At 35.0% G+C, this 15,989-nt stretch overlaps 1 protein-coding gene across 12 annotated transcripts in view; it reads right to left on the reverse strand.

The window, feature by feature from the left end:
* The window catches only part of LRCH1 (leucine rich repeats and calponin homology domain containing 1), a 116,183-nt gene that overhangs the window by 25,175 nt on the left and 75,019 nt on the right, over positions 1 to 15,989 (reverse strand). For 4 of the 12 annotated variants that reach the window (XR_015801471.1, XR_015801469.1, XR_015801474.1 and 1 more), the window contains 5 exons: positions 13,944 to 13,980; positions 13,145 to 13,258; positions 11,102 to 11,149; positions 9,800 to 9,872; positions 3,991 to 4,098 (listed from right to left, as the gene is read on the reverse strand). Coding sequence is in view for 6 of the 12 variants with exons in the window: in XM_088159675.1 (XP_088015801.1) it covers positions 3,991 to 4,098; positions 9,800 to 9,872; positions 11,102 to 11,149; positions 13,145 to 13,258; positions 13,944 to 13,980 (380 nt within the window). In the remaining 6 variants the exon portion in view is untranslated. Of the gene's footprint in view, positions 1 to 3,990; positions 4,099 to 9,799; positions 9,873 to 11,101; positions 11,150 to 13,144; positions 13,259 to 13,943; positions 13,981 to 14,081; positions 14,172 to 15,989 lie in introns of all 12 variants that reach the window. The other 8 variants (XR_015801473.1, XR_015801472.1, XM_088159677.1 and 5 more) reach the window with 4 other exon arrangements.

The raw sequence follows: 15,989 nt of genomic DNA on the forward strand, positions 1-15,989 counted from the left end.
AAGCACCAGCAGTGTCCCTTAGAGAGTCTGATCTGTACAACACTTTGCATTTAACATGGTAGGAAGCACCTTTTAAGTAGAACTCTCTCCTAACAAGATGCTGTATTGCGTAAAAAGCTGTGACAAGCCTCCTACACAGAACAAAATGCCTACTAGATAAGGTTATGCTAAAAAAAAACCCCAAAACCCCACCAAACAAAGAGGAATGTAGGAAGACTCAGCCATTCACTAAGAGCCTACACGAAGAAGTCATATTGCAAACGAAGCACTGCACAAACTCTTGGCACTTCTCCTTCCCACCAGTCCCGTTGACTCTATCACTTTGCCCACAATACAGTTCCTTGAAAACATTACATGACATTTCTGCAAACATGCACACCCTTCAATTTCTATGATCACTGACTGCTTTGAATGGTTCAGAAGAACAAGATGTACAGCCAAAATTCAACTGTCCCTGTTTGTGACTTTGTTTGCCATCTCACACAAGTGTAGCCACGAGGAATCCCAACTGTGTGCAGGCTAACCTGCATGCAGACTGTTTAAGTAATGAGATGATTGATCTAAGTTACTTCTCTAGCTGAAGGGACAGACAGACCCTATGGCACTTCAGCCAAAAGGCAGAGTTCCTTCCCCTAGTTACTATAAAAAGCTTAAGGCAACAAACTCCTTGTGAATCTTGAGGTTATTCAACTGAAGGATCAAGATAGAATAAACCATGGCCAGTTACTTCAGCAAGGAAACTTGCTTCCTTCCACTACTTGACTCATACAGTCTTAATTTAACTTTCTCAGGGAACTGAAGTTTGCTATTGCTGTTAAATCAGTGATTCCTGGAATGCCATATTAATGCTATTTGTTAAACACAACTGTTTTAAACAGAACATCTAATACTACAGTTCTATATTAGAGTTCTATATTAGTAAACTCTATTCTTCGTAATGTTATCAGAAATCCCAGGGGCAGAATGGGAGAGCATACTGTAGATAATGTGCAGGACTGAGAAATACAGAGAGTGACTGCAGTTCAGTTCCCTTCTCCAGGTAGACAACACATCTTCATCAGTGTCACCATTCACAAGGATCTGATGTGCAGAGATCCACACATCATAAATAAAAACATTCTTCATGCTGACCTGCTACACAATGCATGAGAGTAGCAGACCCATGCCTTCAGATGCAAAAGGCCCACAGTTTTATTGATATTCAATCTTTTGCTTTGTAGAAAGCAAACTGGACATTTGAAATTGAATTCTCTATCCAAAGTAGAGTGTATGAACAGATCCACACTTCCTAACATTTTGTAGAAAAGTGACACATGACTATGACTGTACATACCCAAAAACACAGAGGCTGCTAAAACACTGATATATGGTGGAAAATATCTAAAATGTTGCTTAAGAATAGTATCATTTAAGATGGCTACAATAACAAAAAAATCAAATCCCAAGTTTTTGAAGAGCAGAAACCCTTATCAAGGCCTTCTATTAACTCCAGAACTGTACTGTATTAGCATTTCTGCATTTGCAACTCTCTAAGAATTTACTGGAGACTTTCTAAATTTTTAAGAGGTGAAATAAAAACTCTTATCACATTAATTAAAAACAGTCGCTGTAATTACTATGATTTTCTAGTTCACTGTACAAGTCTAACAGTTGAGTTTTGCTGCTTCTTACAGATGAAATACCTAGATAAAAATCCCTCTTGAAGAGTAAAACCATGGTTTAAAATTCTATTTAAAAGCCACTGTAGCTTTAACAGTAGCAACATTTCAAATAATTATCTACAAAAACAGTAGTACATAATTATGTTCAATTTCCATAGAATTAGAGTATAATTATGGTCTTCATTCACTTTGGCCACATATATCCTTTTTTAGGCCTTTGTGAAGTCAAAGTTCCAAGATTTACTTCCTTCCAATTTCAGATTACAAACATCCCTTAGGGAAAGATATCAGCATTACTTTGTCAATTCCATCAGAAGAAAAAGGCAGGCTAATCTCAGGCAGTGAGAAACTACAATTGGAAGCTTTTCAATAAATAAGTTAAATTGATTAAAAAACAAAATTAAAATACCTCCACACTCTAAACCATTAACTATAAAAGTTTTAGTTATGTACTGAATTTTTTCAAAAAGTGTTCCCAGAGAGGAAGTTGTGACAGTCCTAGTGTTGCTTGCTTCTCAGCATTACACACAATCTCCAGCAAGGGGAGCCCACACCTCACACACACCTGAATGTCTGTCTATTTTTCACTCTTTAGAAGAGTCAGTTTCTGCTTTCTGAATCCATGCTCAAGCCAAGTTATTAAGCAGTACTTGCTCCAATAATTTTTTTTAAAAGTATTTTGCACAAACATCAACAAGTTAGATGAAGTAGTTAATAAAATAGTATGTACTCAACATACCACTGTCAAGGACAAACTTCCTGGTGAAAATTTTCATTTCTGCACTCAATTTCAATGCACATTTGTGCACTATTAATCATACATCAAGGAATTCAGTGTACTGAATACTTAGCGTGACAACATCATCCTTCAGGCAAAACACAAAATAATTTAGCCTGATTCTAAAAATAACGGACAAAAAGAAGGTTGGACAATGACAGGCAGAGTTTAAGTCAGGCAGAAAGTTTATAGTTACATTTCTCTTTTATTGACTCATTCAGTCTAAATTTAAGTAACAGAACTGCAATAGCCCCAATTAAAAAAAATGCACAGTTCCTGCTGTAACACTCCAAGATAATAAACGCTAACATTTGCATTTGGCTTAAGATTTGATTTGACAGGATGTTTCTATCTGTCCCAAACACACAAGCTAGTCTGTGCCACTCCTTTCATTTAGAAGATTAAAACACTAACAAATATAGGTTAACAGAGATGAAATTTTGCACTGATAGAAGCACCTCTTAAGTTTCTCTGTTACAATAGTCATCAGTGAAATGCTAACTTTGCTTCACACTATCATGAACTAAATTCAGTTTTTTCAACTTACCAGTTCTTATATTCCTTATTTCTTACCATTCTAATATTCCACGCTTATTTCCCTTATGGAGCCGATTCCTCATAGGCTATCTTTTATAGTTTTATAACCAAGAACACTGAGGCAAATAGGAAATACTCTCAACTAAAGAACTGAACTAAGAACGAAATGCCCTCTGTGAAGGGGCTTCAGTCCTGAACTCTTGGGTGGTACAAGTGTGACTTTCAGAGTAGCATCTGGATAGTCAGACAGGAAAGTTTCCTTAACAGTAAGCTAAATGTTTGCCTTTATCATTCAGTATTTGTGGTCTTGGTTTCAATCTGATGCTTTTGACAGTACTGCAACCTTTGAATACCTAAACACTTTCCTACTTTAGGGCAACTGACAAAACATGGCCCACTTTGCAAAGTAGTGCTGCCTCAGTGTATTATGACAATAAAACCCTGGAGAAAAACAAAACAAAGGCAGCAATAACAGAAGTCCATTAATGTACCTGACCTTCACTGTGAACAGCTTATTAACAGTTTCTATTGGACACAAATCACTATTTTTGCTTAGCTGATTGTTTCAGCTTTGTTTCTTTATGGATTCCTCTATGCTAGTTGTGCACCTGCACCAATAAATGCAGATGGAAGCAGGATATTTTAATAGTTCAGTAACTTCCAAACAGTAATAAATAAAAAACTGCAGAAGAGAGAGAGGCAAAATTAACTGCTGTTTGAGTACAACTTTTACAACTCTTGAAAATATACCAAGTAAGCCTACACTGAAAATAGTTCTTGGAATTAATATCATGGGAAAAGCAGTTTTGCCAGAGTAGAAAAGAGTGAAACTTCACTCCTTGACTTTTGACACTACATATTCCAGAGCAAATTAAAGTGCATCCTCTGAGGGATTTAGTCTTACAAACATTCCCTGGAGAGTACTGTCTTTTGCCCTTAGCAACAAAGGGCATTCACCACATACTCATATTTCTGAAAACACAAAATTAAGTAAATTATATATGGAACACCTACCATTGTCACTGTCTCCTTCAGATGGGATACTGTAGCTAAAGTTGTCCCATGTTTGTGCCTGTGTAAGTGTGTTGAAGGAGATAGGAGGAAAACTGAGGGATGGGTCTGCTGGAGGGGAGTGATAACCAGTCCAAACACGGTGGTAATAAGGACCGGATTGGGGATAAAAGTGGGCAGCAGCATTTCATATATGGCATTAGGATTGTATGGTAATGGCAAAGATGTAATTCAAAGGTGATTAATACAAAATGCATAAATTTTGAGAAAGAATGAAAGATGGTGCAGAATAAAAAGAACGAAAAGTTAAATGTTAGTACTTGCAAATCATACATTATATGTGCAGTTAAGGCTGTTAAGCTTAGCAAGATCATTGTAACCATAGCACTTAAAACAACTTGTTACAAGTTTTAGGAAAAAGTACCCATAGATTTTACATTATAGCCTGATAAAAACCTTGACTCTGAATCAGAAGGTAAATATACCAGCTGTGAAGTTTCAGGAAGGAAACTTCTACAGAATAAGAATTTTTATATATTTGTGTAACTACATAATAAGACCCTTTCTCACAAAGACAATTTACATCCATATGAAAATATTAGTACAATTTCACAGCTGATTTTGGAAGTAGCAACTACATTATCACTTGGAATCTCATTTTGTGGAAGGATGTGCAGTAAGTGTTATGTACCACAGATGCTTTCCTTCCATTTTAATTCACTTAATAATAAATAGCTAACTTTTTTCCTTGCTAACTTCCCCACAATAAACTCAAATCTAAAACGGGTCCACCACACTGTGTAAGTACTGGTCCTTCACAACAGGCTTCCCAGGGACATGAACAGGCACAGAATACTCCTAAAGGCTAATCCTGAGTTTGTGCAACCAGCTTTGGCAAACTTGCATCACAGTCTTCTAACAAGCACAACATCATTAATTATGTGACTGGGGTCCCTGAACTACACAAAAGCTGCTACAGTCTGCAGACTATTCACCAGATGACTGTAAAAGCATGTCATGCCTACAGTTCATGACCACCCATGAACTCATTATGGGGCTAAACTGGGGCACTAAAACAGCCCCTGTTCTCTCCATCCATTCTGCCTTCTCTCCTTTAACTAGTCACAACACCTCCTCTTACTGATCCTCAGACCCTTCTCCAGAAAGTTTTATTCCTTCCTTATCACATCTACTCTGCACTTCTGTCTCTTTTCCTGATTGTGGCAAGGATTTCTGCTGAAGCTTTCCTCAAACCTCCATTCTACAATGTTTCAGAATTGGATACTGACACCCTTAAAATATCTCCTTCCTGAATCTCTTCAGTATATCATCCATCCTTTCAAAGCTTCACACCGGTTTCCTATTTTCTGACAGAGATTTAAATCTCTCTTCGGCCTTTCACAGTGATGTTGTTCCTTAATGAACTCTTCCTGTGTCTGATCACAATGTTCCTTATCACTCCTGCAAAAAATATTATTAATTCACTCATTCCACAGGCAACATTCATGTTCCTCAGATCAAACTAGACATTATAAACTACCTCCACTCTAAATGCTAAACTATAAACACAAATCAACTTTAGATTGCTGTGTAGATCTAAAAGCAACTAAAACCACTTAGCCACAAAGTGAAGTTTCAGAAAGCACAGAAAGTCCCTCTTTTCCACCATTCCAAACAAATATTCAGAAGGAACTTAATAATGTAGGATTTCTCCTTCCCACAATTTTGGAATCTGTATTAACATGATAATAATTCAGACAGTGTCACATAAAACTTCACCTTAAACTTCTTTTCAGAGTTCCACAGCTCTCTCTTTAGACTTTCCCAAGGCTGGGTCACTGCTTCTGGCTATTGCGATATCAGATCACAATTTAAACTCTGAGCCAATATGGGGTAACAGAACACAGATTTATGGCAAAAGATAAACAGTTTGACTCTGGTAGCAATTGGGATTCTCAACTATTTTCTGAAGTACACAGATAATGCAGTTAGGGAAGAAAATGGAAGGAATAAATATCCAGAGATAGAAAACCAGTAACTAGCACTCAAATGAGAGAAAAATACTGTCAAGTTTCAATGATCATTGTATGTTCCAACTAACTTGAAATACAAGCATGTCTACCACAGATACCAACATTGTGCTTCAAGCTCTCTACAAGTCACCCAAATTGAAGGCACCAGATTCACAGTAATGTTATGCTACATGAACAGTTGCAAGAGAACAACTTCTCACTCCAGAATACAAAGTGCTTTGCGATTTCATGTTTTGTCAGTGCTTGTGTCAGCCTCTGACAGTAGAAGTTTTTTTGTCTGTTTCTGTCATTTTGCTCAGCAAAAACTAAGAAACAGAGACCTAGAAATGGCACAACACAAAAGGAGAAACAACTCTCGATTGCAAGATGTATTAGAAGCTGTTCAGACTTGAAGGTCTGGCATATTAAAGATACCACAAGACCTTGGCAACTCTCAGTTTCAACAATTAGCACCCCTTCGAAGATCTTAATCAATTCATGGATGAAGGAGGGATAATTTAAATTTATTTGCTCTTTTGAGTGATTACTTTTCAGAGAGCTAATGCACTTCCTAAGAGGAAAACTACAGCTCTAAGGAAATGGTTTCTGTTCAATGATATTTTTTAAGGTTTTCAAAATTAATGTGAATTTGGAAGTCCATACCCCCTGAAAATATTTAAAACACAGAAGGAAATAATCTGAAAAATTAAAAAGTCCCCTGTCCTTTTACATTAAATGTAAACTTCTGACCCTTGGAAAAAATCGTTCAAAAAATATAAACACATTCATTACCTTTCAAAACATTTTCTTTGAGTATTTTGGATTCTGTAAGCCATCAGATATGAATTTTCCCAATGTTTTGCCTAGCTTAAAAATGAAAGCATAAAAGGAACTTCAGTCTTGAACACATATCAGTATGTACTAACACAGAAGTTTAAGCCACTATGGTTTATCCTCTGGAAGCACTTACATTTCTGTGTGTACTTCAAAAAACTGGAATCTTTACCAGAAGTCTAGAACAGTTTACTTTCACCTTTCCAAGAGACATAAACCATTACGAAATAATGAGGAGGACAGAAAGTCAAACAAAAAGCAACATTCATTTTAAATAGATGAAAATAAACACGGTGAAAATAAACTCTCAAATTTCAGAAAAAAATATGGTTGTATATATTTTCATTGAAAATTTGCCACTATTTTTTCCACCAAACATGGTAGAAAAAAGATGGACACCTTTTAGTTAGAACACTTCAATGTTCTTTAATGTTGCACTTGGATTTAAGAGATTTATAGAACCAACTAATTCAAAGGTAAGCTCTAACAAAATTAAATAGTTAAAAGGCATTAAGACTATTTAACTTCGTTAGAGCTTACATTTCCAGTAAGGTTAAACATTTCCCCTAAGGCCATTAAGAATTGAAATGAAAAAAATTATTAAAATACACTACAAACTAAGCTGAAAAGCTTTCCTGGGTCACAGAAATGCTGGACCTCTGCACTAGCTCAGGTCTCAGCAGTATATAATTAACAACTACAATTTTCCAGAGATAGAGTGGTTCAAATGCACAAAACTTGTACAAAGTTTTAAAGGAAATATAATGAAGAAACTACAGACCTGCCAAGCAAACCAGCTTTAAAAGGAAGAACATGCAGATTTCACAAACATGCCAGTATTTTCAGTCACATACAACTTCTATTTGTAAATATTTCTTATGTGTTAGCAAAACAGCAGAAGATGAAGCAATACGAAGCTTTACTATGCCTTTGCAAGGTTTCATTTTGCTACGTGGTGCTACATAACTAATATACTGTATTTTTATTTGAAACTGGACAAAGTTCTACTATTGCCAAGTTCCCCTATCTTACCATAGTATAAATTCAAGGTAAATTAGACATGATCAGGTAAGAAATTGTGCATTAATAGGTCTTAGTGCCTGTAGTGTCTCATATGGAAAAGAAAATTAAGTCATATTATCAAGTTTAATGCGACCATAATATGGCCAAAATACACTACAGTACTGGCATGCTCAAAGCTTTTAGAAGATATGAACTTCAATTAGTACAGAGCAGAAAATCAGCAGGTTCTAACCAACTGCCTTTGGTATTCAATGAGGCTATGCACAGCTGCAGTATAATCAGGGGATGAACTGTAGGACTTGTGGAGATGTGCACCTATGGTCTTGAATCATGTGACTTGGAGGTTTTGTTGCAAAGGACTGCAAACATTGCAAACCAGCCTTTCTAGAAATTCTCTCCAAAAAAAGAGTCACTAGGCTATTTTGTCCGGCCCTATTCTAGTCATTAAGTATAAGAAACTTGGGCACAATATGCCAAGATTCAGAAGTGCACATTAAACACTTGAACAAGAAGTCACAGTCTTGCATATTCTTCCACAAAGCAGCTTCCAGTCCCCGCAGCAGATTTCACTGTGGGCTCAGAACACAGCCCACATCCTGTGATAGCAGCAACATGGCCTGGGCCCCTTTGCTTTCACACACTTTTCTTCTGACAGTGATATTGTAATATTGCCACTGGACTATGCAATATCACTCGATGTGTAATTTTCAACAGATCAGCCTGGAAGGACCCATTTGCTCATCATTTAACCCATATTTTAAATTTATGTAGAAATACCAACATTTCTAAATCATCAGGAACAAGACAAACCCAGCATTTAACATTCCAACTAACAAATAAATCCAGCTGATCAGATCTAACTGTATATCCCAACTACATGAGAAACTTAAAATATCTTCCTTCATAAAAACAGCTTTTTAACACTTAAAAGAAACAACAAAAACCAGCTAAATCTATGGGTACAATTTCATAAATATTTTTGCAATGTTTCACCAGCAGTTTCACAAACTGCTGCCATTATTACCAAGTATATTGTTATGTAAACTACAAGCTTGTAGGGGTTTACCATCACTTGACTAAAAGCATTTGTGGCGAATGAGAGAAACCAGAACTATGGTCTTAGTATGCTGAAACATACTGAAAACCTACAGCTACTATTCAGAAGTGACATGGCATGACTTAATATTGACTACCTCAGCACAGAGAAGACAAAAACTGAATTAAATCATTTAGCTAATCCAGTTTTTAAAGGAAGCTGTTATCCAAGCCCTCAAATACATCTCTAAGTTTGGGAGGTTTTTTGTTGTTACTTGCTTTTAGGTTTAGTTTGTTTGTTTTCAAATAAACTGCTGCGTGTATAAAAAGACCGGTGGTTTTGCTGCTACAGTGCATTGCAAATTCATTGAACTCAGTTGCTGGCTGAAATAAGGACTGTAAGCTTTCCATGATGCTTGATGTTTACTCAAGTGTAACTATTAAAAGACTCAATAAAGTGAAAAATTTTCAGACACAAATCTTTTCCAAAATAGCCTAATTATTCATATATATTATTCAACAAAATTTAAACTGCATCACCACATATTGATCAAGCAAAATGACATACTAATTATTTCAATTAGTATGTCAGCACAGATGATACATATGTGTATGCATATAAAATATGTGCAGTTATATCCAAACACATATTTTTAATATACATACAACTTTATAAAACACCCAATTTAATAGTAATGGATGAAAATTGATCCATATATAATGTGCCAAATAAATACTTGTTACAAATTCAAAACTAGAGTGCCTTAAAATGTTCTAAGCTTCTTCTAACTGTTGTACAAAAAATGTTACATTGCTTACTTCTTAAGGGGAAAAAATAGAGATATCTAATACTAATAGAGATGTAAAAAACCCCAAACCAGTACACACAAACTGGTTTCCCACATTACCTGATCGTGGCTTCAGACCAAAAGGGATTGTGGTATTTGTAGTAGGAGACATTGTTGGACTTTTATCCTTATTCTGTGTAATTCAAGAACATACATCAAAGTTAGAATAACAACCAGAATGCATCTCAGCATATCCGACCATGCAAAATGCAAAAATTAACAACACTGCAAGCTATAACTATTCCACCATAATCTGAACACAATATAGTCTCCAACCTATGATCTTTTTTATTGCACCCAATTTCTCTCCTAGAAAAGATGAGTTTCTGACAAAAGATAGCAAGATATTCCCCCAGTTATAAATAAGCTCAATTACTTCTCAGTAATCTTCCATATCATCACTTGGTTCCATCAAACATAGATTTTGTGGCAGAGTACATTTAAAAAAACAAAGCAAAGGCATGTTTTTTCTTAAGATACGTTTGTTTCTTTCACAGAAATAACTACAATTCTGTATGGTATTTTGCATGCAACACTGAATTTCTACATTAAAAACAGAAAAGAGGAAATTAAGCTTACAGCTCAGAGCAGGATCTCCCCTGACACTGAATGAGGCTAAGAGTTTAGTCGTCTTTCAGCAGGAAGAATGGAGCAGCAACATACAGGAGAGGGGAGGTATAATCATCATATCACCAATGGCACCATTGAAAGAGTCCTAAGACCAAACTCCATAATGGGAATCCCATTTAAAAAGTGATTCCACTGGCAGCTGGCAACTACAGAAGTCTCATCACCAAGACTGGTGGATGGTGGCTGGGTGCTCACGAATTTGCAAGATGCTTATGGTGAATGCAATATAGAGAGAGAAGCCCCATCTCTGCACCAAAAAAATATGAAAGTAAATCTCCATAAGGAGCTCCATAGGGTTTTTACACTTTTGATCTTCCAATGAGATTTGCACTAGAAAGCTAGAGGATCAATAGTCAGATTCCTCTCTGAAAACTAATCAGACATGACACAACTGTGCCAAAAGAAATTGCACTAAAATCAATAGGAAATCTTGTTGAACAAAGAAGGCTTAAAGAAAAATTGTGTCTGAATGAAGAAAAAGTGTGTCTGAATGGAGAAAATGTAAAAAAATCAAATGTTCTATACTAAACTGCATAATTCTGAAGCAAGCTGATCAGAAAGTATATTTTTATAACCTAGTAAATCTCTGAGATGACAAGATTAAACCACACGCCAAGCAAACCACAATCATTTCTGATTAAAATCTCAGTCATATGTTCTGTGGAATTCAGTTATGTTTCATTTAGTCTATGAAACATTGACATAAAACATATAAAACAAATGACATCTTACCTCATTGTGAGAGGTTTGCCCACTTGTGTTCCAAACAATTAGATCATTCTGCATTGGAAAGCAAAAAAAAAAAAAAAGAAAAGAAAAATTAAAAAGAAAAGACAAAAACATTTCAGAACCTATATTAGTGATACATTGCAATGGAACATTTTACTAATTATAGTCAGATACACATTAATACCTCATAAATACTTCTACTGATAGCCAAATAACTCTTCTTAAAAAGCACGTGGAAACTATTCACAAAGATCTGTCATTAACTGTTTTGCTTCAATACTAAGGGATTATAACTGCATTTATAAGATTTCAATGTTTGTTGGTTAAAATGCAGCATATTTTTAAATTAAACTATCTCAAAGATTGCATTTGCAAATACAGATTTTCAATACAGATTTGAAGAGAGAAGTATTCTGTAAACAATTAAATTTATAATTGCAACATCACATACCTTTTGTTACCATTTCTGTAGTAGATAGGAAACATGTACACCATATTAATAAATATGAAATAAAATCATTAATTCATCAGCAATATAATTTAACAGAAAGACAACTGGCATAAGTGAAAGTATATTATAATTCAATCCAAAACAATTTCCCTAGGGCAATTATTTTTTAATTGACAAAAAATGGAAACAAAAGAGAGCACTTGGAACACTAGGTCCCAACAGTCACACAGCTTTCCAAAAGTTAGCACAATGGGAAGGAAGACGACACATCCCATTTTGCTTCATGACCTTTCTTGGCCACTTTACAAGACTAAAAAAAAATTCTTCAGCCTTAGACATCTTTCATAATATTAGCTCAACTACTGTATTACCTAGAATAAATAGAGAGAAATCTTACTCATCTGATCCCAGCCAGTTGCACCTGGGAACTTGCATGCTTGGGCTCTTCTATTTTATTTTAGTCAGACTTTTGAATTTATGCTGAATTGAATTCATTTAGCAACATGAGCAGCAACACAAGTGCTTACTGTACTACACAGAGCATAGCATGATTAAAAACTTGCTCTTCCAGTAAGTGTCTCCATTTCAGAGAGAGTGCCTAGTATTTTCACCTGCATAAGACAGTCCAGATCAGACCCCCATAAGTGTTCAGGAAGATTTTTCCTCTCTTGGAGAGGTGAATCTTTACTAAACAGATCATGAAAACACAAAGACCAGTTTGACACTGAATTAGTCTTATCTGTTAATCTCACCAATGAAATAAGAGCTGCTCCAAATAAAATGTCGTAAATCAAATGTAAAATAATATAACAAAGAAAAATAACCAACTCCTTTTTTTTGATGTTTTAAAGAAAAAGTAAAGACAAAGTTAGGTTAACAAAGTCACACATTTATCACAGGAGAATTTGATATTATGATGATGATTATATATAAGAATATTTGAAAAGCGCCAAGATAAACCATAAAACACCCCTATTTCTGGATAGAACAGACAATATTAAGGCACTGCCAATATAGACAGCATCATCTGTAATTTTCTTCTCACAATCTGCTTGCAAAGTGCAGTTACAAAATCCCTATATAGCAAGTTCTGAAGTAACATATGTCCCAAATATTTAATTTTTTTTGTAGTTCTACATTTCTGGATCATTACACTATACAAATCTTAAAATATTTTTTAAACTTTAAAAACTATCATCTCAACCTATATACAGTCTGCTTGCATATTAAATACAATAAAAAACTGCTGTTAACATAAACTTAGAAACTTACATAACTACAAGAATTTTTGGGGTAGGGGGATGAAAACTCAAGTGCTACATTTTCTTTGACTTAACTTTGAGAAGGTATTTTTTCCAGGGGAATACAAGACCTGCAACTACTATCCTTATTGGATATATTTATTATCTAAATTCTTTCTGAAGGGATAAGTCTTAATCAACATGCCATTTACAGTCAAACCTTGAGATTCATGCTAAGGCAAAAAAAATGCCCAAACCCTACCCTGCGTCTAAACCCATTGTCCTCACACACAAACTGACAGAGTGATCCATTCCAAATGTTACCACATTTATTGCATCTGGACACCTCCGTACCTGGCTCAGTGACCATTTTTCACCCTGTTCACAAGTTCTCGCTTCAGGCTTTGCTTTCTCCATAATCAACTCCCTCCTCCTCTGGAATTCCAGTTCTTCTTCAGCATTTTCTCTCTGTAAGATAAATAACTCTTCTGTCTGTACCACTGGAAATAGAAGTTTTTTTTCTTATTTTTGCATAACATTACCTTGAAGTATTTCTTACAAATACTGTGACAAAAAGCAGACAGAGAAGTAAGTAGATATTATATAAGTGCAGTTCCAACACTAACAGCTGGATAATGTAAATGTAAACCAACTACTTCATAAAAAATATCAATTCACCAGACAGGATACACAACAAATAACAAGCAACATATATTACAATGTAAAACTCAAAACCCATACTTTACCTATACTCTCCATAATTATAGTGACAGTACTCTGGAAAAACACTAACTTATATTTTACAAAATATTTTGGGGTTATCCTTAATGAATATACTGTTTTCCTATAACAAAAGGTGGTGATAGGAGGTCAAATGGCAGATGATTCATAGCTGAACTGACATACAGGGATACAGGGTGGGGATACTAAAATGTAAAAGTAACAGAAAAACACAGAAAAATTTTACATATACAGACACAAGCAAACAAATCCCACAAGACTTCCATAAATACGTTAAAGAAGAATTAGTTCTGCCCTTCAGCCTATTTTTTTTTTGCCTTCCCTAATTGGCAGATTATTAAATGATGAAACGTGGCCTCATTTTCTGTCTTTCCCCCCAGAATATTTTGGAATTATATACTAATTAACATACCTGTCCAAGAGAAGACATGTCCATCTGTATTTGACCACTATATATATAAAAACAAAGGCAAATAAGTAATTCATTGTGCAGCAACTTGAACATGATGCATCTAACAATTTTTTTTCTAAAGAAGGTATATAAACACACGTTACTGTAGACTCCTGAAATTCTAAAACTGTTGCTGGCTCTGTGGCATACAGACTCACAGCATTGCTCTCTGAAATATCCATGCTTAATCTGCAAGGTTTGAAATAAAAACATTATACTGGGCTATAGCTTTAGTAATCACTCTGTTCAATATTTAATTTCTGACAAATATATACATGAAATACTTTTATAATTATCATTTTAGCTTGTACAGTGTCACCTCTTAAGAGCTTTTGGAAACGCCTCCTGATGCTTCAGTTCAGTCTGAATTATCATTCATGGTTTTATCTCCAAAACAATGACTTACACGCCTGAGTAATGGCTTGTATCAAAACAAAAGGACTTATTTACTACCAACAACCATGTCGTTACCTAGAAGCCTGCAGATTTCTGTATCTAACCTCTAGAACTCAGTGTTCAAATGGAAGCCACAGCCCTGCATAGACATTTCCACTTAATTTACACTGGCTGAAAATAAAACGGTGAAACAGAAAACAAAAGAAAGCAGAAAATATAGGAAAGCAAATATAGAAATACAACGGAAACATTAAAAATATTAAAAAAGGGTCAATCTGAAATCTTTCTTCTAAGAAATAAAACGCTGTCTTTGTGCAATAGATTATGCAGATTTTAAATTCTGCACAACACTAAACCAACCATAACGAGACAAGCATTTTACAAGTTTAATAATCACATCCACTAGCAAAAACAGCTTGAAAAATTCCAGTCAGTGCACTTTAGGTGTACTATCATCACCAGTTACTTCAGCCCCAACACTGTTTTCTCTTAAAGGGTCTTCAGTGTGAGATAAGGATGGTCCTGGATAGAGTTAGTTCTTCCAACCAGGTTACCTTGACTAGGCCACCAGGATGTACAAAGGAAACTAGAAAAAGTTAAACCTATAGCATGTCAAACGTTGTAAGTTAAAAACAAATGCCAGTCTTGTGCATTTTAAACTAAGGAGCAACAGAAGCATTTAAATTCCTATCTGGATAAACACAAAACCGCTTGAGTATGAAAAAACATTTCTCACACTGTTTATGTAAAGCAACTATATTTAAAAATGCCACAAAATCCAGTAATTATTTTAAAAAAGAAATTATGAGGAACCCATGGCTCAGAGGACTGAAAGTCTATAGCATCATTTGACAAGTACTGGGCACTCAGATGTATCTTGCTGCTTAGGTCTAGATGTTAATAAACAGGAGGTATATATTGAAAAGCCTATATGGCACTCAGAAACTTAAATATATATGCTCATATTTTAAGGTTAAAAAAAGAAAGTGCAGCCACAAACCCCCCAACATGCTGTAAAAAACAACAAGAGAGAAATACAGACATATTTGACACGATTAGCCACTTCTAAAAGTGATTTTGGAAATTTACTGTAGTGTTACTAATGAAAGTATATCTGTATGCAAACAAAAACCAGATTTTCTCTATTTTACTGACCCTCTTAATTTAATAAAAGTACCTAAGTATGTAGGAAATATTCGGGAAATGTCTGGAAACACAACAAACAAAATGACAGAATTCATCAGGCTAAAAACTAAAATATTTTTGCTCGTGTTTTTTCCAAAATAAAAATTTTCCTTTTTTAACTACAACATTCTTCTGCCAAAGTAATAAGCCTCATATGAGACGCAGAAGCAATGGTACTAGGAAGCTAAAGGAACTAAAGAGATTTCCTAATTATCTATTTCCTAATTTTACAACATTTTATTAAGCAAAAATATTTTAGTGTATGATTTTAGTGTATTTTAGTGTATGATTCAAGAACTCAAGTATTTTTTACATGACGCAAAAAGAAGTCTGCAAAATGTCTCTCTAGAAATACTAAGAGGAATCAAATTCTGTCCTAAAAGTACAAAAGTCTGCTAGGTGAAAAAGCAGTATAAAGTAGGCATT

The sequence above is a fragment of the Sturnus vulgaris genome, chromosome 2 (assembly GCF_052056855.1).
Source record: "Sturnus vulgaris isolate bStuVul1 chromosome 2, bStuVul1.hap1, whole genome shotgun sequence".
In the NCBI taxonomy this organism is placed as follows: Eukaryota; Metazoa; Chordata; class Aves; order Passeriformes; family Sturnidae; genus Sturnus; species Sturnus vulgaris.